We start from the raw sequence: 27297 nt of genomic DNA, 5'->3' as shown, positions 1-27297 counted from the left end.
ATATTTATTTAGGAAAGCGGTCAGATTTATATGTCTACAGTAACCAACCACAAATTACAAATAAACACCACAAATACTAAATGCACCATACCATGTGCAAACTCACTATTGTCTAGAGCACATAAAACATCTTTGGACAACTTTTCCCTTTTTCTTGTAAACTTGAAGCCCCTTATTGTGTTATAGAAAAGAAACTACCTACATAATCTTTAGACTTCTATGTGCAACACACATGACAATACACCATTGCTTGTGATAAGTGACTAAACTCAACAAATAGAGAGAAAACACAAATTGCATACAAACTAAAAATTATAATGAAATTAGGCGAAAACTCTGTGTGTGTGTGTGTGTGTGTGTGTGTGTGCGCCAATTATAGCAAAATATTTTTTTGACTCTCAAATTCTAGACTTATGATAAGATTAAAACTGACTTGTTTGACCTTCATTATCTAGAGTAAAAAATGTTACTGGTAGATTTAACATTATCTTAAAGTGAGTCAATAATTGAAGGGAACCTATTATTTTTTATATTTAATCATGTGTTCGGTAAATTGCAAGAAAAGGGGATACATGGGGAGTTCTAAAAGGTTGATACACGACACCTTATCCTATAGATACCAATCAAATGCCATAGTTTTACATTCTATGACTTGTAGGTTTATTTTAGGAGTTTTAATCATCACTAGAATTGCCATATAGGTCCATTCATTTTTGGGTATTGATAGTGATGGAAGCCTAAACATTGAAATCAGAGATGATATTTGTGACTAGAAAGGTATGCTGACTAAATTTAGAGTGGTTGAATGTTTGAGACTAAATCACATTAGCAAGGCTAGACGATTGAAACTATAATCCTAATTAAAAACCTACAATCTTGTCTTGGAAAATTGCAATCTTGTCCAAAGTAGAAATGGCCTTTAGTACTTGCAAAGAAGATTCACCTATTGCAAACTAGAGTAAGAAAAACAATGGTAGTGTTGAAGAACATTGTAGGGTGTGCTAAGCTAGGTTGTGGAAGTGTGTTAGTTCTCCTCTCATACACACCTTGGTGAAGTCCTAGATGAATTTAATGATAGAGTGTTGATATAACCAAAACAAAATTATTGCAAACATACAAAATATTATATATAGACGTATAAATATGTTTTAATCTTATAATATGTACAATATGATGATGTTGATATTTATAAAATGACCTTAAAGTGACTTGTTTAAATACATTATTTGATTCTTAAAAAACTCTTTAAAATCCAAAAATATGTGAGAAGTAAAAGAAACAAAAAGAAAGAGTAATCAACAATGTATGATGGAGACAACCTTAAGACAAAGGAGGAATAATCACACCATGGTTTATGTCACGTTAGGGGTGGATAGAGATTACACGAGTTTACATCTACACTAGGAAGTAACCACCATTATATATAAAAAAAGCTGGGTGCATCCTGAATTAGAATGGAAGACGCCATAGTTTTGTTCAATTTTTTCATCTTTAGTCTTAATTGGTCCAAGTCATTTTCAAGCAACGGTTGCATTGCAGTCGATTTTGCGTGACCCAAGGTACATTCAAGTCCTGTGGGTTGGATTATACGCGGAAGCAAAGAGATAACTTCAAATCTCTCAATTTCCCAACTTCGTCCTACATTTATTATTTAATCCCATTGCCCAATGGATTTCATTAATTCATATTGTCATATTGCCTATTAGATCACTATTGATGAATCCCAAGATGATAGAGGGAGGAATGATGTTGCCGAGGTTGGGGAAAGTAATTGGAGGCAGAGCAGGTGCAGCTTCGTTTCGGCAGAGCTGTAGCGCCGGCAACAGTTCTTCTTCATTGAAGCTCAAGGCTGACTCTTGCTCTTTCACAGATGAAGATGACGATGCTCGGAGTATCTCTTTGTGGAGTTGGGGTGAAGAAGAGGCGCAAGACTGGTATGAGGATCATTTTGTGTTTAGAGGAGAAATGTCCTTCGCTTTTGACTCTCCCCCCACCAGACAGGAAGTGGAGGAGGCAGTCTCTGACTTGAAGTAAGTTGCCTTGGCTTTTCCAATTAGTATTAAGTTGCACCGAGCAGATGAATTGGTTTTGTTGTTTGTGAGTATTGCTGCATATTTTATTTTAAGCTCATATACTTACCTGCAACCATGGTTAGCAGAAAATTTCAGTATACCAAAGGAGACTCAGTTGTTGTTCCTGCATTTTTTTGGTGATTAGATTTATATGTAATATAGCTGTGTTACCTTATTCGTTTTTTGTGATTATATCTATATATAATAACGTAACCTTACTCTTAGTCATTTATGTATTGCATCCCTTTACCCTTATTCATTTATGCGAGTATCCTAATTTTAATTGCATCCCTTTACCCTCCCCGAACCCATGTCTTTAGGTAATATAGTTTCTTTTTCTTCATTTCTTTAGAAAAGAGGAGGCCTACAATCTCGAATGAGTATACATGTAGAGCATGTAAAAATCCTTACAATATTGCATAGGTACATATAGAGCGAATAAAAGTCCTTACACTCTTGAATAGGTTATGCATAGAAAACATACAATGATTTACCTTTTAATATTGAATAGGCATGCGTAAATTCTGGGTAAATCTCGTCCGCTAATAATCTGCCTTGACAGCATCTCCTTATGTCTTGTTATTTCACATTCTTAAAGGCCATAAAGCAGTCTTCCTTGGCAAGTTTCAAAGTTATTGTGGACCGCACTCAGAGACTGGTCTAAAGTGGTTTGTTATGATTTCAGATTCGCTGTCCTCTTTCTAGTTGCTCTACTATCCTTTTTCAGATATATGTGAGCAATGCTTGCTTTCAAAAGTGCAAAGTGGCAAATTCAATTAGCAATAATGACTACTCTACAACCTGAGTCATAGTTTTGGAATCTTCTCCATCAACCTCTAATTTATTGGTTCCCATATTGGATCATAAAAAAGGTTGCTTCCTTTTCTATTTAAGTTTCCTGCTTAAAGGCTTTCCTCAAGTTGATGTCTAACCTCGCTTATTTGATTAGGTGGTCCTTACTCCCTGCTGTTCATTGACATTGTCAAAGAATGTCCAGTTTTTTTTTCTCATGGATACCCTCAATGTATTTAGAGGAGTCTATATGGTTTCTTCCCCTCATAATGTGATGTCTGATTTCCAGCTATCTTCTTCATGGATAGCTGATTAAGAAGTTATTTTGGATGTTCACGCTAAAGTCCTAAAAACTTGTCTCGACTCTAGATACAACTCTAATGGGCCCATCTAAAACTTTGCTACAACTGTTGTAATTGCTGATATGTAAATACACATCTAGACTGCATCACCATTCAAACCTCCTTTTTTAATTTCAGATTAAGACATCATGGCATCAGGTGCACAAATTATTGTCTCCTTCGGCTAAGAGCTAAAGTCTGAGGGGTATCCATTCTAATGTCTTCCAAATTTGCCAAGTGCACAATCTCATTCTCATCCCTTTATGATTTTGAGCCTTTGCACTTAACAAAAACTTGATCCCTGATGAGCTCTTTGTGTACTATTCAACTTCACCACTAGACCAAGGGCCACTTGACAACATTCAAAACTTTAAATTAAGGATATAAGGAAATCACAGCAGCTTGTAAAAAGTGATCATAAAATTCAAGTAACTATTCCCAAAAGATTTTTCGTTACAAGCATAGATACATTGAGAAGAGTTTACGCTGGGTGAAAATGTCAATTATTTTCAGGTTCATCTTGTCAGTTCGATAGACTATGGCAAAGTGGTTTCATGCTGGTTGAGCTAAGTCAAAATGTCAATATATTTCAGGTTGACCTTGAGGGTCATTGATCGACTATATCAAACCAATTTCACCCTGGAATCATTCTAAGAGGAGGGACTTGTTCCTTAGTTGATTGAGATTTGACATTAATTTCAGGTGAAATTTTTAACCCTCTTGAATTTTCATTAGACTGCAAAATTTTGTTTTCTGTTGTAAATGACAACAACTAGGTGTTATAATGTATTCTTTTAATATTTGAAAGAGTATTCATGTCTAATTGCATTTGAAAATGTATGCAAAAGAAGCTGGTAGAAAAAGCTAGATTTACCAAATTGGGTGGTTTTTGAAAGAGAGCAATTTCAGATTGAAAGTCTAGTTCAACTTTATCTATGCTTGTAGGGAAATAGTTTTGTGATACACAAGTTTACTTGGAATAGCTGCCACTCTCTCAGTGGCCCTTTGCAAGCCCTCCACTTGGATTGTCATCATAATAGTAGTGTTCTTCCAAAATCCGAACATTAAGAAGAAACCTTATACAGTCAATTCTCAAATCTTTCGTCATACAGTCCTGCTCTTATGGTTAAACTTTGATGGCATCAACTGAGAAAAACATTTGGATCATGTGCAATGTAAAATTATGTGGACCCATTTTTTAAATTTATTCAAAGACAGCTTTTCCCAAAATTTATTGGCAATAAAAATGACACTTGCATTGGATATAAAGAGGAAAAAAACTCTGAAATGTAAAAGTAGGAAGTTGTTGAAACTGGACATTTCTGCTGATCTTGTCAGGCCTGAGCAGGGAATCATATAGTAATGATCTTGAAGCCAACACCAATTTTTTTGTTGCACTTATTCTTTTATATCCATTTTTGCACCTTTATCAGTTATATTTTCTTGTTTTCTTGGGAAATATAATATTGAGAGCAAAACCCAAGTCAATTTGGTATCATTTACCACTAACTGTGTATCTGCAATATCATGCTTATTTGCTTTAGCATTGCATATGATGGAGGCTGGTGGGAAAATTCCTGATTTATAGTGTAGACACCTAAAATGCATTCCCGCATTTCCACTTTCATAACACTGGTACTATTTTGCAGATCCATTTCCGACCATAATTATATAAATACTATTTATTCAACTAATCTATTCAGCTGTTCTTCTAATGTTAATTAAATATGTGTAATGTCCCTTGTAGGAACACTTGTAGGCTATGAAGTTGATTTGCAACATATTTGATAAATGAACAATCTTTAGATAAATGATAAGAAAAACCTATTATTATGATCCTTAGGTTGAAATAGGAAGTCTGATTTATTAATAAGAAGGAATCCGATTTCCCTTCTTGAAGATAATTCATCATAATAGGAACTTATTGGATATTATTATTATGCATATTCCCTTTTAAGCTGTTTGATATGCCACTCTCGATGAATTGATTGCTGCTCCTGAATGTTGGCCTTATAACCATGCATCAATTTGAATATATCTCTGCCTATATTTGACAAAATTATAGGCCTTAGTCTGATTGCTTTCTCTGATTTATCTCCTTATAGATATGCGGTCCAATAATGAAGCCTTCCTTGATTTAAAATCTTTAAATTTTGTGCTTCCATGTTTACGGTTTGCCGCCCATGTAGAGCCATCCAAATCTGGAAAATAATAAGTAAGTAAAGTCTTCAACATTCAACATCACTTCTCCAAATTTAATCTCTATATATATCTTTACCAAAGGAGTCATGTCTCTTCACAAATAGACACATTCCAACCACTGGTCACATCTCTTCATTAACAAATTGCTTCTTTCTTCTAATTACCCCTTCTCTAAATGAATCGGACCTCTTTGCAAGTTGCACCACTTTAAAATGTTATTAATTGCTTCTCACTAATTGTTTCTCAAACAAATCGGTTCACCTCCTTTCTTGACAAATGCTAATCGCTGTGTATATTTGTTTGTACATAACTTAGTTTATTTCTATAAACATGAATCGTCACCTTTTGGAACAATGATTCTTTCTTCCTAACAAATCGCACCTACATGTATTTGCCTTAACAAGTTGTCTCTGTCTTAACAAGTCATCCAGAATTCTTTGAAACTAATTTTGAAACATTCTTTTTTAATCGCTGCATGATATGAAGTCTGCTGCTCATTAAGTTGGCCATATTAGTATTCATAAGTTTCCTTTCACTTGAGCAAATGGCATTATGTAATGTCCCTGCTTACTTGGCCAATTAATATTTGTGCATTTGAATTGTGCAATTAAGAATGTAGGCGATGAGGAATAGTTAATACACTGCTTTTATCTGCAAGGTCAGTCAGCATAGGAATTTGTCTTCTAATCATCTTGAAGTAATGTAACCTGTCTTCGAGACGATTAGTGGTCTTTGGCCTTTATGCTTCTTTGTTAAGCGATAGGGTTATGACAGTCCCCTTCCTGGAACAAGCAATCTTAGACCTTCATGTTGATCCCAGGGTCCCAAATAAGCCTATAGAATGCCCCAACACATATCCATTGCTTCATGCCGATGCTATTGAACTCACCAAATGTGTTAGACTCTATCTCACAATGCAGCAATTCCATATAGTTCAATATATCTATCATAGAAATTCCTGGGTCCCAAAGTTTGTAGCGCCATTCGCCCCTAACGTAGTTCAGTTGAACACTAGTGAAAGCAATCTCTTGAAGATCATTAATAGAAAGATCAATCCAATGTTGCATGAATTCTTCTAAAACATGTTCTTCAATAAACTTAATCAGCATAAACTTACAAAAATCATCATAAGCTATCTTATTTTAACAACTATTGAATTCCAAATGATCGCGGGATTCCAAGTTAACCTTACAAATGAACAATCACACTGATGCTGTGCTACTCTGATTTCAACAATCTGCTTTTCATACTCACATTCTATTTGCCTCACATGGGATCCTAAGGAGTATTTGTTGTTCACATCCACATTGACGATATAACTGCCAAACACAGTCCTGATTTGTGAAAGAAATTGGTTCAACCATAGAACAACAAACTCAACATATTTCCTGAAGAAGTCAAGAAGAAAATCCCAATTACTCCTTCCTATTGCAATCATCATAGTGTTATAGGAAGGAAGGTATAGCAATACCCTAGACTGCTGGTAATCACTGTTCATTGTGGAGGTGAAAAATTGAATTGTACTTGTAATATCTCTCACAATTAGCTACCCTAAAGCGAGTAATGATTCTGTAACCACTTGGTTATTAACTGATGTCATCACCATGGAAACATAATGGTAACAATAACTATTTTGTATAGGAGCTATTGAAGTGTCACCTCTTCTTTTAACCAAACTTAAACTTCCCACATTTGATTGCTGATCAAAATAGTGTATATAATTCATTGATCCTGTCGTGAATTGCAATTTGTTGTAATTTGTTTGGAGAGTGGCTAATGGTAACACCACTAGGAATTGTCTTGGAACTCTGATCATGTCTCAAAACTTCATTGATGGAAAATGCACCTGGATTCCAAGTTTTGTGATTGACTTCAATTTCATCACATGATTCTGGAGTAGCTTTGTTACCCAGCTCAAAAAGATGATTATCATAGGTTGCATTTGCTTCAACTGCAAACAAGGAATTATCAACAAGTTGAAATTTATCCTTAGTTCCAAACTTAGACCTATCTATTTCCAAACTTTTCTTATCTGATTGTTTGGAATAATGGTCATAGGTTTTATGCGTGTAACTTAGTCTCTTGATTTCTTCAGTACTTCCCCTGTTCCTTGGCTCCTTGAAATGTTTGGTGACTATACCCTGATTTTCTGCTTCTTGCAATGCTTGATGATCATCTATCACTTCCAAGGTCTCATGACTTCTAGCTGTCAAACTCTTCACAGTCTCTCCCTTTGGTGTTTCAACTTCCAAAGATTTTGACATTATTTGTTGAGATTCTTGTCTAGGTAAATGTGTGTGTGGAATTCTTGATACAACATTTGAATCACAATGCTTGGCCTGAAAATTCATCTTTTGTTCATCTAAGTGTCCATGCCTTTGCTTGATTTTCTGTAAGTTCTATCTTGCTTGAGAAGCTATCATCTTGGCATGTTTAGCTTTCTCATTCCACTATTCGCATGGTCATAGAGTCCTTTCAACATCTTCAGCACTATCCATTAGTTTCCCTGATTCTTTGCTTGTCCTCGATTCCTCAAAGAGTTTTCTCATTTGCTTGTCTCTATCCTTCTCTCAATTTTGTGCTTTTGTTGACTTGTTTCTTTCCATTATCTTCTGTGACACATAACTGCCTTTTCTCATCTTTCAATGCCACAATTCTTTGTTTATCTGCCTCAAGGTGACTTGAACTGTCATACAACATCTCTTTTGATTCACTTTCATTAGGAGTACTCTTTTCATCACCAACCATTTACTGATTGGAGCAATCCATGTCCTCAAAAGGTGAGGGAGAACTATGATCAAAACCCTTGTCCCTAAATGACTGCACACAATCTGATTTATGATCAATAGATTAAATCTCTTCAATGCATGACGCTTGTAATGGAGTATTAGAATTACAAGGGTCATTGTCTTCCATAGACTTGATCCAAAAGTGAAACCAAAAGCCTCCTGCATCATTGAAATGAAAGAAGTCATTATTTACAGCAGATGTGACGCTGTCATCATTTTTAGTTTTCTCCTCAGGCATCCACTCATTAGTGGCTGTCTCATAATCCTCATAAATCCAAGTACCCATTTCATTTGTGATAGAAGAAGCACATGAAGAATCAACCGCTTCCATTTCTTTAGAAGTGTCAGAAACTAATTCCTCTCCTTGTATGTTATTATCCTTATTTTCTGCATTTACAACTCAGGGAAGATTCAGAGAATTTTCCTTCCCTTCATTTTCTAAATTGATTCATTCTTGTTCTTCCTTAGTCAAGCGAGGTTTGAGTTTGTCCTCACATTGTTTGAACACTTCATGGAATAATGTATATGCGGATGGAGAGAGTCCATTCTCGTTGATAGTTAGAATTAGAATACCTTTCTTGGCTCCAAAGATCTCTTTATCATGAGTGTCCTTGATCGTGGCGAAGAAATGATGGAACATGTCATGGACTAGATCTTGCAACTCCAAGTCTACAAGAAGGATACTTGTCCTGATTTCTGCAAATCTCCTTAATATGGTTTCCCTTCTTGAATAATGTGTACCACTAGTGTCCCCGAGATCTTTGAAACTATCTACAATCAGGTGTACTACCCCTTTCATTGTATCATTGTCATAGGGGGTTAGAGGTACCAAGATTCTCATTATCTCACTTAAACAAGAGGTCACCAACAACTTGATTTCCTCATCATGATGCCTCAGCCATTTGTGTTCTTTCAAGGTGGTTATTGTAGGATTTAAGACTAGATCTAACACTTGGGATGACTGCTCAATAGGAATTAAACATTCTTCCAACATTTTAAGTGTGTTCAAGGCATTATCCCTTGATTGAAATTCCGTACTAAGTTTGTCGCTTGCTTCATAGAGTGATCTTGCCAATTGTTTTACATTCCTTGTTGCCATGATTCAAAAATCAATTTTTTCAAAGTCACCCCAGGCCGACAGGAACTTCGGCTTTGATACCACTGTAATGTCCCTTGTAGGAACACTTGTAGGCTATGAAGTAGATTTCCAATATATTTGATAAATGAATAATCTTTAGATAAATGATAAGAAAAAAAACTATTATTATGATCCTTAGGTTAAAATAGAAAGTCTGATATAAAGTCTGATTTATTGATAAGAAGGAATCCGATATCCCTTCTTGAAGATAATTCATCATAGAAGGAACCTATTGGATATTATTATTATGCATATTCCCTTTTAAGTTGCTTGCTATGCTACTCTCAAAGAATTGATTGCTGCTCCTGAATGTTGGCCTTATAATCATGCATCAAATTGAATATATCTCTGCCTATATTTGACAGAAATTATAGGCCTTAGTCCGATCGCTTTCTCTGATTTATCTCCTTATAGATATGCTGTCCAATAATGAAGCCTTCCCCGATTTAAATCTTTAAATTATGTGCTTCCATGTTTACTGTTTGCTGCCCATGTAGAGCCATCCAAATCTGGAAAATAATAAGTAAATAAAGTCTTCAACATTCAACACCACTTCTCCAAATTTAATCTCTCTCTATATATTTACCAAAGGAGGCACATCTCTTCACAAATAGACACATTCCAACCACCTGTCACACCTCTTCATTAACAAATTGCTTCTTTCTTCTAATTACCTCTTCTCTAAATGAATTGCACCTCTTTGCAAATCGCACCACTTTAAAATGTTACTAATTGCTGCTCACTAATTGTTTCTCAAACAAATTGGTTCACCTCCTTTCTTGACAAATGCTAATTGCTGTGTATATTTGTTTGTACATAAGTTAGTTTATTACTATAAACATCCACCTTTTGGAATAGTGATTCTTTCTTCCTAACAAATCGCACCTACATGTCTTTGCCTTAACAAGTCATCTCTGTCTTAATGAGTCGTTGAGTTTTCTTTGAAACTAATTTTGAAACATTCTTTTTCAATCGCTGCATGATATGAAGTCTGCTGTTTGTTAAGTCGGCCATATTAGCATTCATAAGTTTCCTTTCACTTGAACGAATGGAATAATGTAATGTCCCTGCTTACTTGGCCAATTGATATTTGTGCATTTGACTTGTGCACTTAAGAATGTAGTGGATGAGGATTAGTTAATAACTTAATACACTACTTTTACTGCAAGTTTGGTCAGCTTAGGAACTTGTCTTCTAATCATCTTGAGATAATGTAACCCGTCTTCGAAACGATTAGTGGCCTTTGGTGTTTATGCTTCTTTGTTAAGTGATAGGGTTATTACAATATGCTCCGACTATTTAATTAACTGATCTAACTGTTTTACTGATATTAATCAAATAAGTATTTTTATTTATTAAATTAATTTAACCATTCAACATAATACAGATGCAAAAGCATATGGATTTCAAAGAATTGATGTTGTTCAATTAATCAAGGAGACAAAGCTCTTTTAAATAGAGTTACGAAATTAGAAACAACTTAAATGACCATTAATAACACAAAGAGAAAGATATTATTCTAATACCCTCCCTTAATGGTCATCGTTCTAACTACCAAGAGAAATAATAGAGAAGGTTGCCCCCTTCTTCTCAGAACACGCTGCAACAGAAGACAAGAGCCTGTCACTAACTCTGCCACTTGAGATGAGTCTGCCACCAACCCTCCCAAAAATTGTAGAACTTCTGGAGATACCCAAAACAACACCAACCGTCCAACCTGATGTTGGAGAACTGTTCCTCCCTGTAACTAGAGACACACCAAGAACAGTTGTCACGATTTTGAGGAAAAAATCGGCAAACTCTCCAAACTATTGCAGATGAGCAAGATGCCTGAAAATAGGCTGCAAACAAGAGACTAGTGTAGATGTTCACACAACAACTCCAGGTGCGACTAAAAACAGACTGCAGCAAAGTACAATTTTTGAAGAAAAAATCATAAACCCTCCCATGATTTTTTTTTACAGGGACAAAAAATATTTAAAAATCCAGAGACTTTTTTAAGGGAAAAAATATTAAAACCCATCAAAAAAATTTTCAGGTAAAAAAATATTAAAAACCGAAACAAACATCGATGCCCATAGGTACTGAGAAGATGCTAAGTGCACAAACCCTGAGGTACGAGGTTCAATGCACTGAGACAAGTCCATGCACAAATTCCAAAGCAGAAAATAGAGGTAGATACAGGGACAAACTTCAAAAAACAGATGAAGTTTGGCTGGCACAGATTTCAAAATTTTTTTACGGTTGACCCAAAAAAATCCGAAGACAACCCAGAAATCCTTGTGAAAAACTTAGAAAGAATCTGAAATCAGAATTGAAATCCGCTAGCACGAAATTCGAGGCACGGAAAACGATGCACCCACAAAATTCTGAAAACAACCCAGTTGAGCTCTCAAAAAACCCACCAAGAATCTGAAATCGGGAAAAAAATTCGACTTGATTTGAAGGGTAAAAACCCTATTAAAAAATGCAGATATCTGTCCAAAAAGGTAGAAAAAAAATTTGCAGGTGGAAAAAATCGCGTCACGCGCAGAGGATTAATGGCGTCACGGGATGAAGGTCTGGTTAAAAAGAAATCCGCCACAGAAAACACGAAGAACAGTAGAAAAAACCGCCTGAAAGAAAACCCTTTAGAAAAAAAATTTGAATTTCGAATTCTGAAAAAATCACAAGCCCTAGATTTGTTTTTTCAGTGTCTTTTTGGGCCTTAGCATCCTTTGTCCAGATTGGTATTTATTTGATTGCAGCTTTTGGGCGCTAACATGGGGAAAATTTGATGAGAGTTTTGGGAGAAATCTTGAGTGGGTAGCTGAGATGAAAACCTCAGTCACTCTACAAGGTGACGCCAACCCTAGCCTTCTTTGGTCAATTTTTTTGTTCAAATCTTGCATTCTCAAACCCTATTTGCAGGGCAGCCTAAGACAAGTCTTAACTATAGGTAGCTGCTAGGTTTGAGAAGATTGCATCAAGTTTATACAGGTCGCCAACCATCCATATTGCTGTTCTGTATCTCTCTAGGCATTGCCGGGCCATTATGATTTTTGATGGACCATTTTGTGAGTAGATTCAAGGACGTAGGTCATTTCATGCTGGTTTGAGGGAGTGACTCAAATACTGTCTGATACACTCGCGTTGACCAGCTCTGAGGAGTCATTTACCTTGTAACAGGTGCTCAAGGTGATACTTACTATAGACCTACCTCTTTGTGTCTATTTTGGGTGCTGAACCATTGAATGTAAATGAAGTAGAAGTCTGATCCTTGCTCCTGTAGCATCAAACGTAGCAGGTCATGCGCTCTATCCAGTCGAACATTCAGATCTACTCATTACCAGGAGCAGTTCAGCAAAGAAATCAGGTCACCATAGGTCTGCTAGCACTCAGATCACTGCCATTTGTAAGTTGTTACCATTACTTTTTACTAGATCTGAGTAATATCTATAAAACCTATATGTGTACTCAGAAAGCTCAAATGATTTGAAGGGATTATCGCTGCAAGGTCACTATCATCCCTGACTTGTTGTATATCAAGGATATTTCTTGCATAAATTGAGGCTACAGCAGTAGTATTCTGTGCAATTTTGCACTTCATGTTATTATTTGGATCTGGTATAGATTCTTGAAGGCTATCTAATCTTTAGCTAATTGACCAGATCTGCTAAATATACAAATCTGAATGATGAAGGGTGCAAAACAGCTAATTAACAGGGTTCAAATCATCACCGTGTCTCTCATTGCAACCTAGGGTTATATAACCTTAGTATCAAGCCACCTTTTCTGCCAGCCTGTGGGTGTGTGTGATGCAGGTTCATGCAAAAAAATGATAGGGAAATCAAGTACCTGTTAAGGAAAAAGAGAAAAGAAGAATCTATGGGTGAAATAAATGAGGAAACTAACATTCCGGAGTTCATTAGAACTGAAAACAGAGAACTGGCTAGAGAGTTTCAGTCCACTATGAGGGAATCTATGGTAGAGGTTGTGAGGATTTTGAAAGGAATGAACTAACAATGGAGTGCTAGAACGTCCAATCCGAATGATGCTAAAGGAATCCACTAAACCAATGATAGAGTTCCAATCAATCCACCAACTAAGACATTTAGAATCAAATCTTTGCAAAGAGAATGAGAGAACCCATTTGATGGAGTAGTAAGTATCACCAAGACTTGAGGATGATAAGACAAGGTATCATGCTAAAAATAGTTCCCTAGGCCTAGCCATCCATTGTGATATGTCATTCACGGAGTATTATGATATGAAAACAAGCAATGATTATTGTAGGGGAAGAAGATATCAAGATCAGCCAAGGAGAGATATACAACAGTGGTTGGGATGGATCACCATACCCCCCTATGATGGTTCCAATGAGTTTACCACTAGAGCTTGGTTGCAAAAAAGAGGTCACCAACAACTTGATTTCCTTATCATGATGCCTAAACCATTTGTGTTCTTTTAAGGTGGTTATTGTAGGATTTAAGGCTAGATCTAACATTTTGGATGACTGCTCAATAGGAATTAAACATTCTTCCAACATTTTAAGTGTGTTCAAGACATCATCCCTTGATTGAAATTCCGTACTAAGTTTGTCGCCCGCTTCATAGAGTGATGTCGCCAATTGTTTTACATCCCTTGTTGCCATGATACAAAAATCAATTTTTTGAAGTTACTCCTGACTGGCAGGAACTTTGGCTTTGATATCACTGTAATGTCCCTTGTAGGAATACTTGTAGGCAATGAAGTAGATTTGCAATTTTTTTTGATAAATGAACAATCTTCAGATAAATGATAAGAAAAAAACTATTATTATGATCCTTAGGTTAAAATAGAAAGTCTGATATAAAGTCTGATTTATTGATAAGAAGGAATCTTTTTTCCCTTCTTGAAGATAATTCATCATATAAGGAACTTATTGGATATTATTATGCATATTCCCTTTTGAGCTGCTTGATATGCCATTCTCAATTAATTGATTGCTGCTCCTGAATGTTGGCCTTATAATCATGCATCAAGTTGAATATATCTCTGCCTATATTTGACAGAAATTATAGGCCTCGGTCTGATTGCTTTCTCTGATTTATCTCCTTATAGATATGCTGTCCAATAATGTAGCCTTCCCTGATTGCTGCTCCTGAATGTTGGCCTTATAATCATGCATCAATTTGAATATATCTCTGCCTATATTTGACAGAAATTATAGGCCTTAGTCTGATCGCTTTCTCTGATTTATCTCCTTATAGATATGCTGTCCAATAATGAAGCCTTCCCTGATTTAAATCTTTAAATTAGGTGCTCCCATGTTTACTGTTTGCTGCTCATGTAGAGCCATCCAAATCTGGAAAATAATAAGTAAATAAAGTCTTCAACATTCAACACCTCTTCTCCAAATTTAATCTCTCTATATATATTTACCAAAGGAGGCACGTCTCTTCACAAATAGACACATTCCAGCCACTGGTCACATCTCTTCATTAACAAATTGCTTCTTTCTTCTAATTACCTCTTCTCTAAATGAATCGCACCTCTTTGCAAATCGCACCACTTTAAAATGTTACTAATTGCTGCTCGCTAATTGTTTCTCAAGCAAATCAGTTCACCTCCTTTCTTGACAAATGCTAATCACTGTGTATATTTGTTTGTACATAAGTTAGTTTATTACTATAAACATGAACCACCACCTTTTGGAATAATGATTCTTTCTTCCTAACAAATCGCACCTACATGTCTTTGCCTTAACAAGTCAGCTCTGTCTTATCAAGTAGTCGGAAATTCTTTGAAACTAATTTTGAAACATTCTTTTTCAATCGCTGAGTGATATGAATGTTAAGTTTATTCAAATTTTGTGATCAAGAAGATAGAAGAGATGGAGATATAACTTGAAAGTTGTATTTGAACTGCTGTAGTGTGAATTGAAGGATGCACAACACTTATTGATTTCAGTGTCCTCATCCTCCTCATTGTATGCATGTTATATATGTGAATGAGGGGTTACGTAGTGAAGAGATATGTCTTCCCATGTGGGAATGGGAAGACACATCTCTTCCCTACGTACTATTAACTTTTAGCACTTTCAGATTAATATAAACTTAGAAAACAGATTTTAGTTTCTAACTAAATTGATTAGATGCAAGATTTAGAGTTTTCTAGGTTTAGGCATCACATAGAAATGAACAAAGTAAGAACAAGACATGGTTACCCTGGGAAAACCTCCTAGGAGGAAAAACCCAGCCAGAAAAGATCTTTAGATTTGATTATGGATTATATTCATACGAAGATTACAACACTTATCTTTAGTACTTGAAGATGATTGCACATAGGGCTGATAAGGTCTTCAACAAGTCTGCACTTTTGTAAGTCTCAAGCCTGCCCCATTTAACACAGTAATCAGCAATCAGATCCACACCCCAGGTCAACACTTTATTGTATCTTAAGTCTGCCCCTTTGCTTGAAACTGGATTGCAACCCTAGCTGTTTGAATCTGGAATAGTTCGCCCTCCAAGTAATGGTATTTGCAGAATAGTTCGCCCTCCTTGCAATGGTATTTGCTCTTGATATTAGCACCCTTTTATGACAGATACAAATCGCCAATATTACTTCTTCAAACTTCGCATTTTAGGCAGAGGTATAATTCACATGGAATGATGAATTGGTAAAAGATAATGTGAAGTTGTTCTTTATTTATATGGTGAGCAATGACTTTAGTCATGTCAGCTTGCTTTATAATTTATTTATTTATTACTTTTCCTTTTTAGCCTTGATAGGGTCGGCCCTATTTTGCTGGAGCACGTTGAGTGTGGCGTGAGCAAGTTTAAGTGGTGCCGTGGGGTTTAGGGCCCAGCCCTACACGTTGGAGAAAGGGGCCAGCCCTTTGGGCGGATTCCAATGTTGCCCAAGGCAATTGGAATCCGCCATTTCCTAAATACAATCAACACTCCCTCTTAATCAGGGAGAAAGATAATCTTACAACCAGGTTACAAGGTTAGGGCCCAGCCCTAAGTAATACATACAATGCTTAAATTGTAATCCGATCTTAGCTGTCAACTTCAAATGTTACTGAGAGAGGATCACAACAAGTAGCCACAAATAGTAGCCCATAGTATCCATCTTGTACTGCCTGTGGAGGGTGAATCCAAAACTTTAACATGCACACTTGCAAATCATGAATACATACACAATTTTTCATGCACATCATGGAGTCTTTCTATGCCATCCATCACGCATATCCATCATTCATTGCCTTTACCTCAGTCTTCTCCCAAAGAAGAATGTAACATCATAATCTTCCATCTTGCACCCAAGCATAGAGTGGAGTTACATAACCATTGTCCTCCATCTTGCACACAAGCATAGAATGAAAACATAGTCCTCCATCTTGCACACAAGTATAGAATGAGATCTAATAAACATAATCCTCCATCTTGCACACAATCAAAGAATGGAATAAACATAATCAGAGTATTGTAGTCTTCCATCTTGCACACAAGCATAGAATGGAACTACATAACATAATCTTCTAGCTCGCACACAAGCATAGATTAGATTCACCTTACATTGCCCGCAGAGGGTGGAGAGGATCTTTTCTACCATCTTACATTGCCCGCAGAGGATGGTAACAATTACTCTTCTCCCTGAGAAGATTACACTACCACCTTACATTGCTTGCAGAGGATGGTAACAATTACTCTTCTCCCTGAGAAGATTACACTACCACCTTACATTGCCTGCAGAGGGTGGTTGATACAACACAATGTATCACTGAGGTTGAGACTCCCTCTCAACCAAGGCGGTGTTCTCCACAGCTCCAAGTCTATCTTTTGAAGTACTCAAGCTTCAAGAGACTTGGTGAGAACATCTGCAACATAGGATTGTCCTGCCATAAAACATTGAATTGTCAGGTATCTCTATACAACCCTGATAATAAATCAAAACAGCATAACAAGAATTTTGAGAAACCACACTGCTTCTTTTGATGCAACACTTGCAACAATGTATTTATCTTCAGCAATACTCAATGCAACTGAGGACTGTCCCTGTAGGTCCAAGAGATCGCAGCGGGTGAATGCTTGAAGTGTTTTCCTTGTCCGTTACACTTCTTGACCAATTTGAAACTAAGCAGTTTTAGCCCATAATCAATTGTGTCTTGCAAATATCAAAATATGCTTGGCTGCAACAATATGCTTAGCTTTGATTAGCTGAAGCACTCACCAATCAACCTGCCTCTATTTAGATGAATCTGCAAGATCATAGTTGGCTGCAGACATACTCAACTTCTTTAAGTTAGTTTCCATATAAGTTTACAATCCATAACAATAGAAAGCTTAACTTAGAATAATTTCATTAGATCCTTGCCACACTTCTAACCTAGAAGTAATGCATTTTAGGTTTAGATCTTCCATCTCAATTCTGTGCTAATTCTTTCTTATTAAATCATGAGGCTATCTTTATTAGTCAGAGTTAGATCATCCACATAGGGAATTAGAATTAGCATTTCAAATACTTTAAGGAACAGGTTAGAATCTTTACAAAACCCTAGGCTTATCAAGTACTCTTTCATACCAAGAGTTTTATTGAAGATCATAGGGCTTCCTCTTAATCCTCAATATTAGACTGATAGCCAAGCATCAAGTTAGTTCAAAAATTAAAAAATGCGTGACCAAAAAAATTTCATGCTAATACTCATAGTCAAAAGGTAATCAACCAACATAAGTTAGAGTATACCAAACTCAGAAGGAGGCGCTCCCTCTTAACTTCTGCACAATCAATCTTTTATGTTAATCTCAAGGATCTTGTTCATCTATCTTTCAATCAATAAGGTGGACCCATAGCACAATTATTGAGATAAGATGCGGATAACTTCCATCAAGAGATAACACAACAAGATTGCCAATCAAATGTAATCAATAGAAAACGAAAATCCTAAGAGATCAATTGCGAAATCTTTCAAAGAGGAATCATAATTAGAATCACAGATTTGTAGAAAATAGTTTCAGCCAATGAATAGTAACATTATGCAAATGTTAGTAAGACAATATATAAATTCAATCTCTTGGAACAGACGATGAAGTAAGCACAATAAAGAATATTCAAACCTCACAAATCATCCAACCGTGCCCCATCAACCTCTTGTAGGAGAAGTGATAAATCTACAATTATCAGAACTCAAGATTCCATTAAGGTCCATAGTTGATCATTATCTTTGGTATTACAAAACCAAACAAAAAAAGGTTTGCACTAAAACATTAAGAGCAAAAAGGATCTTTATTACACTTCTAAAACAACAAGGAGCCACACATAACTTCTTCATAAAACATTTAGTAGATCTCATTCTTTACATCAATGGTCAGATTTGAAGGTTGAGAACAACTCAAACTTGTGTTTTGAAACACACGATTACTAGAACAACTTATAACAATGGTGTAACAATAAACGAAAGTAGTAGTTCACTCAAATCAGAAGAAAGAACATAGAAAAGACCAAAGACTGAATGCAGCCATAATATCTATTAGTTCATCTATTTGCAGTTCAGTCCAGAGGAAAGTAATCAGAAGTGAATCAAAACAAGTGAGCATTGATAAAATTCACAACATCATTCTGCAAAATGATAAAATACTCATTAGTTATACTCTTTGTTAACCACCAAGCACAATTTATATTTGATCAAAACAAAAAACAGATCTCAAGGTAGTTTATGATAGTAGAAGAATCCCATACGTCAAAAAGCACATGAAGAAGATCTTTATTATACGAACTACAAGGCTAGCATTAACCCTTGCATACTATGAACAAGATTGCAGATCATCTTTCAAGTAAACTTTTCTATCAGGAACACCTATTAGTAAAATTACCCATAGGCTAAAATATTAAGTCAAAGTGATCTCGATCTGTTCATTAAGAGTTCATCTCCATAATTAATAGAACATAAAATTCCTACATCTCAGTCGGTATACTTATATCAATGATGCCAAGGCAAACAATCATTAGCTCCTCATGACTGTACACATCTCCATAAGTCGTTCATGTCAAGTAGAATTCAAGTCAACAAAATGTCATGAATGAAGATCATTAAAAAAAAAAAAAAAAACATAACTCAACCAAGCATAGCTTCTCACTTAGAATAAGTATTCATCACAAGAATACTTAGAACTTTTAGATCAAAAGTCAATAATAGAACCAGTCCATATTATTTAACATAATAACAATATCTAAATTACATATTAGAGAACATAACAAGTATTTAGATCATAGTCATATAGATGACAACTGTGGATGATGAGTCCAAGACATTCCTGATTCCAAAAACATTCACGAAGGATCGATCTATAATACCTTGCAACACTCAAGCAGAAATTTAGAATACCTTCTAAGTTCTAAAAGAGTATGCACATCAAAGATCATGATGATATCTAAATAATGTTCTATATTAGATAAGTCTACCAACTAAGGCAATTTAGAATCATAAAATCAATATGACCTAGAACTAGGTCAGCCAAACGATAATACTTCAATCTCTTGGATAAGCTGAGTATAATGTATCTTGCAATCAAGAATGCAATGACTCAAAAATACTTAGCTTGAATGACGCTGAAGGGTCAGATCTTCAAGCATACAGGACCAAGATGTGACCATGCTAAACCTTTGATCACAAACCTTTTCAATCTCTCCTCGATCTTGGAACCTGTCATCAATTTTACGACAGCAAGAAAGTGCAAGATCTAGGCTACAAGATGCTAGATCTGATTACGGTTAGTACAACTTGGCTCTGATACCATGTTAACTTTTAGCACTTTCAGATTAATATAAACTTAGAAAACAAATTTTAGTTTCTAACTAAATTGATTAGATGCAAGATTTAGAGTTTTCTAGGTTTAGGCATCACATAGAAATGAACAAAGTAAGAACAAGACATGGTTACCCTGGGAAAACCTCCTAGGAGGAAAAACCCAGCCAGAAAAGATCCTCAGATCTGATTATGGATTATATTCATATGAAGATTACAACACTTATCTTTAGTACTTGAAGATGATTGCACATAGGGGTGATAAGGTCTTCAACAAGTCTGCACTTTTGTAAGTCTCAAGCTTGCCCCATTTAACACAGTAATCAGCTATTAGATCCACACCCCAGGTCAACACTTTATTGTATCTTAAGTCCGCCCCTTCGCCTGAAACTGGACTGCAACCCTAGTTGTTTGAATTTGGAATAGTTCGCCCTCCAAGTAATGGTATTTGCAGAATAGTTCGCCCTCGTTGCAATGGTATTTGCTCTTGATATTAGCGCCCTTTTATGACAGATACAAATCACCAATATTACTTCTTCAAACTTCGCATTTTAGGCAGAGGTATAATTCACATGGAATGATAAATTGGTAAAAGATAATGTGAAGTTGTTCTTTATTTATGTGGTGAGCAATGACTTTAGTCATGTCGGCTTGCTTTATAATTTATTTATTTATTACTTTTCCTTTTTAGCCTTGATAGGGTCAGCCCTATTTTGGGGGAGCACGTTGAGTGTGGCGTGAGCAAGTTTAAGTGGTGTCGTGGGGTTTAGGGCCCAGCCCTACATGTTGGAGAAAGGGACCAGCCCTTTGGGCGGATTCCAATGTTGCCCAAGGCAATTGGAATCCGCCATTCCCTAATTACAATCAACACGCACCACTTACCACAACACGTTAACAAGCATTAAGGATCATTTACTTGACCGATCGCGAGGAGCACGATTTATTAAGAATCGCTTAATCACAATCCGATAACATGAAACGGTGTAACCGGTGGCAAACACAATAATTCAATTTTGATTTATTCATTATTTGTTAACGTATATACTAATAGTCAATCTATTATTATATATGTCAACATGTAATCAAATTTATGCATCAGAATCATGAAATTGCACGACCAACGTTACAAGAATTAACACTCCCGCTTAACTAGGGAGGACACATTTCATGTTAGAGAAAACATCACAATTCATCCATTGATTGTGAAGAGAAGAGGTATCACACCATAGTGATATTCAGAGATATGGTTCAACAATGAATATCAAGTCTCATGATACTCACCATAACTCATAGTTATCAAGTAAGGCATGTGCACTAGCATCAAGTCACATGATACCTACCATACTGATAATGATTCATGGCATGTCCACAAATATTATGTTCATAATATTCACCATGAAGATCTCTATCATAATTATGGTTTATTTAATGATATCAACCATCTGATATCTACCATAATGTCTCAGAGATATATATACTATCATGACATGTCCACAGATATCAAGTCACATGATATCCATCAAGATAGATAATTGATAATTGTAAAATCGTGACCTTACAATATCAATTTGAAACAAGTGTTCATTATTGAAAAGTCGTCACTCTTAAATAATGTTCACAGGGGGGCCCCATGAACTCATGGAGTCACACACATGACAAATAAAAGAGTTTACACATTAAACATCTTAAATATATTAGTATATTAGAATAAATGAGACTCTATCTCAAAATTAAATAACATTTTCAACCATACCAAGTTTATCTCTAAAGTGTTCAATCTTGATCCTGGAGAGAGGCTTGGTAAGAATGTCTGCAATCTGATCACCTGTACTAATATAATTCAGTCGGATCATATTCCTTTTCACCATATCTCGAACATAGTGATAAGGAATCTCAATTTTTTTAGACCTATCATGAAATACTGGATTCATTGAAAGCTTGATGCAACTCTGATTGTCACAATAGATGACAGTAGGATTTAAGGGCTGACCAAACAGTCCTACAAGCAATTTCCGGAGCCGTACTGCTTCTCTTGCTCCCATGGAGGCTGCAATGTATTCAGCTTCCGTAGAACTCTGAGCAACTGAAGACTGTTTTCTACATATCCATGAGATCATTCCTGATCCTAAACTGAAGCAACATCCTGATGTGCTTTTCCTGTCAACTACGCTTCCAGCCCAATCAGAATCAGTGAATCCATGTAGGTCAAGGTCTACATGTTTATATTTCAGACCAAAACCAATAGTTCCTCAAAAATATCTCAGAATATGCTTTGTAGCAACAAGATGTATTTCCCTAGGTTCACACATGAATTGACTTAGTGCATTGACAACATAACATATATCAGGTCTTGTGTTTACCAAATACATCAGAGATCCAATAATCTGTCTGTAGAGGGTAGGATTTGCAAACTCTGATTTTGTAGCTTGTGCAGATTTGTCTCTATAGGTGTGGTCATGGATCTACAATCCATCATTCCAAATCTCTTGAGTATATCAATGGTGTATTTTCCTTGATTAAGGATTATACCATCTGCTTGTTGCTAAACTTCCAATCCAAGGAAGTAGTGAAGAATTCCTAAATCTTACATATCAAACTCAGAGGCTAATTCTTTCTTACATCGAGAAATACAATTATCCTCTCCTGTGATTAGTAGGTCATCAACATAAAGAATAAGAATTAATAATTCACCATCGATTACCTTGTAGTAGAGATTTGGATCTGCTTCATTCTTGGAAAACCCTAATTCCAAGAGATAGTGATCGATTATTTCATACCATGCTCTGGGGGCCTTTTTCAGTCCATATAGAGCTTTCTTTAATCTGCAGACATGTGATTCAGCCTTATGAATCAAAAAACCTTCAGGTTGCTCCAAACAAACTTCTTCTTCAATCTTACCATTCAGAAAAGCAATCTTAACTTCCATTTGATGGACTTTCCATCTTCTAGATGCTGCAATAGCCAAAACTGCTCGGACAGAAGTGTATCTGGCAACAGGAGCAAATGTCTCTTCATAGTCAATACCTTCTTTCTGTGAGAAACCTTTGGCAACAAACCTTGCTTTGTGCTTCTCAATGCTGCCATCTGCTGCATGTTTGATTTTGAAGAGCCATTTAGAAGATACCACAGATTTGCCTTTAGGCCTAGGCACAATATCCTAGACATCATTTTTTCAGAATTGACTGATACTCTTCTGACATAGCATCTTTCCAAACTTGATGCTTGAGAGCATCTCCAACACAGGAAGGTTTTGCATCAATGATCTCACTCATCAAGGCAGTATAACTGGAAAATAGGTTAGGTCTCTTACTTTCTCTGAAGGTCCCCTTTGGAGCAGCATAATTTTCAGCTTCTTGAAGCATCTTTTTAGCCCAAAGTGGTCTCTTCCTAGTTTCGGGATAATGTTCTTCTAAAGGTAAGTCTTGAACTTCATGCTCAGCGTTTTCAGGAGTCTCCCTCTGAATCGCAAGGGTGGAATCTTCATCCATGCTTGTAGGAGGATCTTGGTGTTCTAATTCATTAGAGCTTTTGGACCTCCTGAATGCTATGTCTTCTTCAAAGATGACATCTCTGCTTAGTTCAATTTGCCTTTGACTAGGTATGTATACTCTGTAAGCCTTAGAGGTTTCACTATACCCAACAAATACCCCTTTCTTTCCAGAAGGTTTTAACTTTGATCTCTTTTCTTTGGGGACTTGAATATAGACTGGACACCCAAATATGACTTATGTCAGGTTTGTTACCAGTAAAGGCTTCTTCAGGGGTTTTATTATCAAGAAGAGAATGAGGACATCTATTTTGAATGTACACAGCTGTCCTAGATGCTTCACCCCAAAATGAGGTTTCTATATTTTGGTCAAACAACATAGCCCTAGCAGCTTCTACTATAGTCCTATTCTTTCTTTCAGCTACCCCATTTTGTTGTGGGTTATAAGGTACAGTTAACTTCTCCTCTTAATCCCAGCATTTATACAACAATCTCTAAACATATCAGAAGTGTATTCCCCCCGTTGTTTGTTCTTAAGGTTATGATTTTCTTACCTGTCATGTTTTCTGCAAGAGCTTTGAATTCCTTAAATTTAGAAAGGATTTCTTCAGACTCTTTGTACCTCAGAAAATATATCCAGGTCTTCCTAGAATTATCATCTACAAATATTACATAATATAAAAATCCCCCTAAGGAGGGTACAGACATGGGTCCACATAAATCAGAATGAACTAATTCTAATACATTTTTGGATTTACTGTTGCTAGAATTGAAAGACCCTTTAGTATTCTTTCCCAAGGCACACCCCTTGCAGGCTCCTTCAGAATTTTGACTTAGCTTGGGTAAGCCAATCACCATCTTCTCTATCTTAGGTAGGGCATGGAAATAAAGGTGCCCTAATCTTTTGTGCCAAAGTTCATTCGAATCTGGAGTCTCATGAATCAAGGCTTGAGGTGGAGTGGTGCAAAGTCTGTAGAGGCTCCCTTGTCTTACTCCAATGGTCTGGGCTTTCTTGATGGTGGAGTTCTTTGGCCAAGCAAGTACCTTTCCTTCCATAAAGGTTAATCTGTAATGACCCTTACTATAAAGGCCACTAATAAACCCCAAATCTGAACTGAGACAATTTGTCAAATGCTTGGCATGCACTGAATTGTTTTGTTTGTGATGTAGTGTTTCAATATGATAGTTGTTTTGAGCATCAAGTACAATTGAGATAACAATGCCAATATTGAAATGTAACACAATGAACAATAATGAAACTCTAAATATTCATGCAAGGACTTCAATGCTAATATATCATGAATTTCCCAAATTCTGATTGCATTGTTCAGTAGACTAATTTTCTAAAAATGTATGACTGTTACAAACTCTTACACATGAGCACTGAATTTATGACAAGAGAATGTATAAACTATCACACATGAACAATGACCTTGCGATGCACCTTCTCTACTATATCAATCCAACTACAAGATAGCAATGTCTGATTACAATGCACTGTTTTCTGAATACATATATGACTGTTACAACTGTGCACTTCTATCATAAAAATTGACAACAAAACCATGCAATGGAACCTGGAAATCGCTCCTTGAACTCCGATTATGAAATGCTGATGAAAGGAGGACTGGACTGTCCCAAGAATGCCCTGCTATCACTACCGTACTATCCTTGCTGCAGGCCGTACCTGGGTCATACTGTGCGGCTGCAGTACCAAATTTTGAGCTGGGATGAATTCAAAACCCTTATTCACCAAATACAAGCCCTCAAATCAACCTTCAATTGAAATCCAACATGAAATGGCTGAGTACCATCTTCAATAACGCAACCCTTCAGAAGATATTTCACTTCCTTAGTTATGCTAATCTAAGGGAGTTATCGTTCCCAAAGATCAATGATATTTGCAGACCTTCAAGCTCCACAAATGCTCAAGTAGATGCACTAGAGAAAATAGACTTCAATGCCAAATGAGAGACCCATGGGGTCTATTTATACACTTTTTAGAATCTTCCTCTATAAGTATCCATAACTTTCTAGAAGTATCCATAATAGAATCTTCTAGAAGCCTCTTAGCTTTCTAGAAGTATCCATAATAGTCTTTTAAAACCTCATTGCACTTTTTAGATAAAAAGTAACTTCATAAAAAGTGCACCTCAATAACATTTTGGCCCCAAATAAAAAGTAATAATAAAATATAATAAATATAATGTCTCCAAGAGCATAATGAGCCATCCAATCACCAAATAAACGCCAAAATGACTCTCTCATCACAACCATCTGCCTACGAGAGTCTGGAATAGGCAAATCCACGTAAAGTGTCATGTCATACTAAAGAGGGGACATGACATAATCCGTAACCCTTATTTTCAAGTGCAGAAACGGAGACAAGGTTTCTCTTTATACCAGGTACAAATAGAATTCCAGTCAACTGTAGGGATATGCGTGACTTTAGGTTGATATTGCAGGTTCCTATTCCCATAATTGGATAATTTGAGTCATCACCAATTGTCACTTCTTCATTTGAATTTTCCACAAGTGTATCTAGGTGCTCACGAAATTCAGTGATGTGTCGAGATGCTCTGCTGTCAATCACCGATGTGTTGGAACTGGAGGTGACTTGACTAGAGTGGGCTGAGTAGAAGATTAGTTTCTCGGAATCACTCCCTTTCTTAATTTCTACCATTGAAGCATGTTGCTTTATCCTCTCTGGACACTTCATTGCATAGTGCCCATATTGGTCACATCTGAAACATTGTACTTCAGAAATATCTCTCTTCTTCTTTGAAGACCTCTTTCCATTTGAGCCGTTGTCCCTCTTTCTCTTAAAGTTCTTCTTCTTTCCTTTCTTGTGGGAATTAGAGTTTAGAACTTGAGTGTCTTCATTACCATTGTTTTGTTTTATTCCTCTTGTGATGAGCCGAGATTCCTCTTGAATGCAATCGGTTTTCAATCTATCAGACTTAGGAAATTTAGAACGAGCATCGATTCCTTGAATGAACGATTCCCATGAGGTAGGAAGTCCATTTAGGGCCATCATAGCAAGTCCTTTGTTGTCCACTAGATGTCCAATAGTGGATAGTTGATCCCTAAGCTTAGTGATCCTCAAGAAATAGGATGTAACTGTCTCGCCTTTATTCATCTTTATATGATGTAGTTGATTCTTTAAGGTGAGAGCCCTGCTAGTGTTGTTGATTTCATAAATGTCAGCTAGGGCTTTGAACATCTGAAAAGCCGTCTCATATTTAGAAATAACTGGCACAATGTGGTCTCTCACCGAATCCACAATTATTTTAAGAGCCTTCTCACTGTCCTTGCTCCACTGAATTTTCTCTGTATCATTAGAGGGTTCAAGAATTTCACTTTTGACATGGGAGCCAATTTTATTTTCTTTCAAAACAAGCATGATCCTGAATTTCCAAGATACAAAATTTGATGCTCCATCTAATCGATCTTCAAACCTAACTCCGATTGCCATTAGGATTATAGGAATGTGATCTACTAAGGGCCGGGTGAAAGTCAATAAGATCATTACAAAATTTAATTTGATCTTCCTTAACTTCACTCTAATACCATGTTAAGTTTATTCAAATTCTGTGATCAAGAAGATAGAAGAGATGGAGATATAACTTGAAAGTTTTATTTGAACTGCTATAGTGTGAATTGAAGGATGCACAACACTTATTGATTTCGGTGTCCTCATCCTCCTCA

At 36.2% G+C, this 27297-nt stretch overlaps 1 protein-coding gene across 1 annotated transcript in view; it reads left to right on the top strand.

The window, feature by feature from the left end:
- Positions 1-1429: 1429 nt before the first annotated feature.
- The window catches only part of LOC131041028 (uncharacterized), a 55481-nt gene continuing 29613 nt past the window's right edge, over positions 1430-27297 (top strand). Inside the window, exons 1-2 of the mRNA XM_059218171.1 lie at positions 1430-1559; positions 1707-2030. Of these exons, the coding sequence (XP_059074154.1) occupies positions 1717-2030 (314 nt within the window). The 5' untranslated portion in view covers positions 1430-1559; positions 1707-1716. The remainder of the gene's footprint in view (positions 1560-1706; positions 2031-27297) is intronic.

Source organism: Cryptomeria japonica, chromosome 3, assembly GCF_030272615.1.
Source record: "Cryptomeria japonica chromosome 3, Sugi_1.0, whole genome shotgun sequence".
In the NCBI taxonomy this organism is placed as follows: domain Eukaryota; kingdom Viridiplantae; phylum Streptophyta; class Pinopsida; order Cupressales; family Cupressaceae; genus Cryptomeria; species Cryptomeria japonica.
This window is presented reverse-complemented; position numbering and strand designations above follow the sequence as displayed.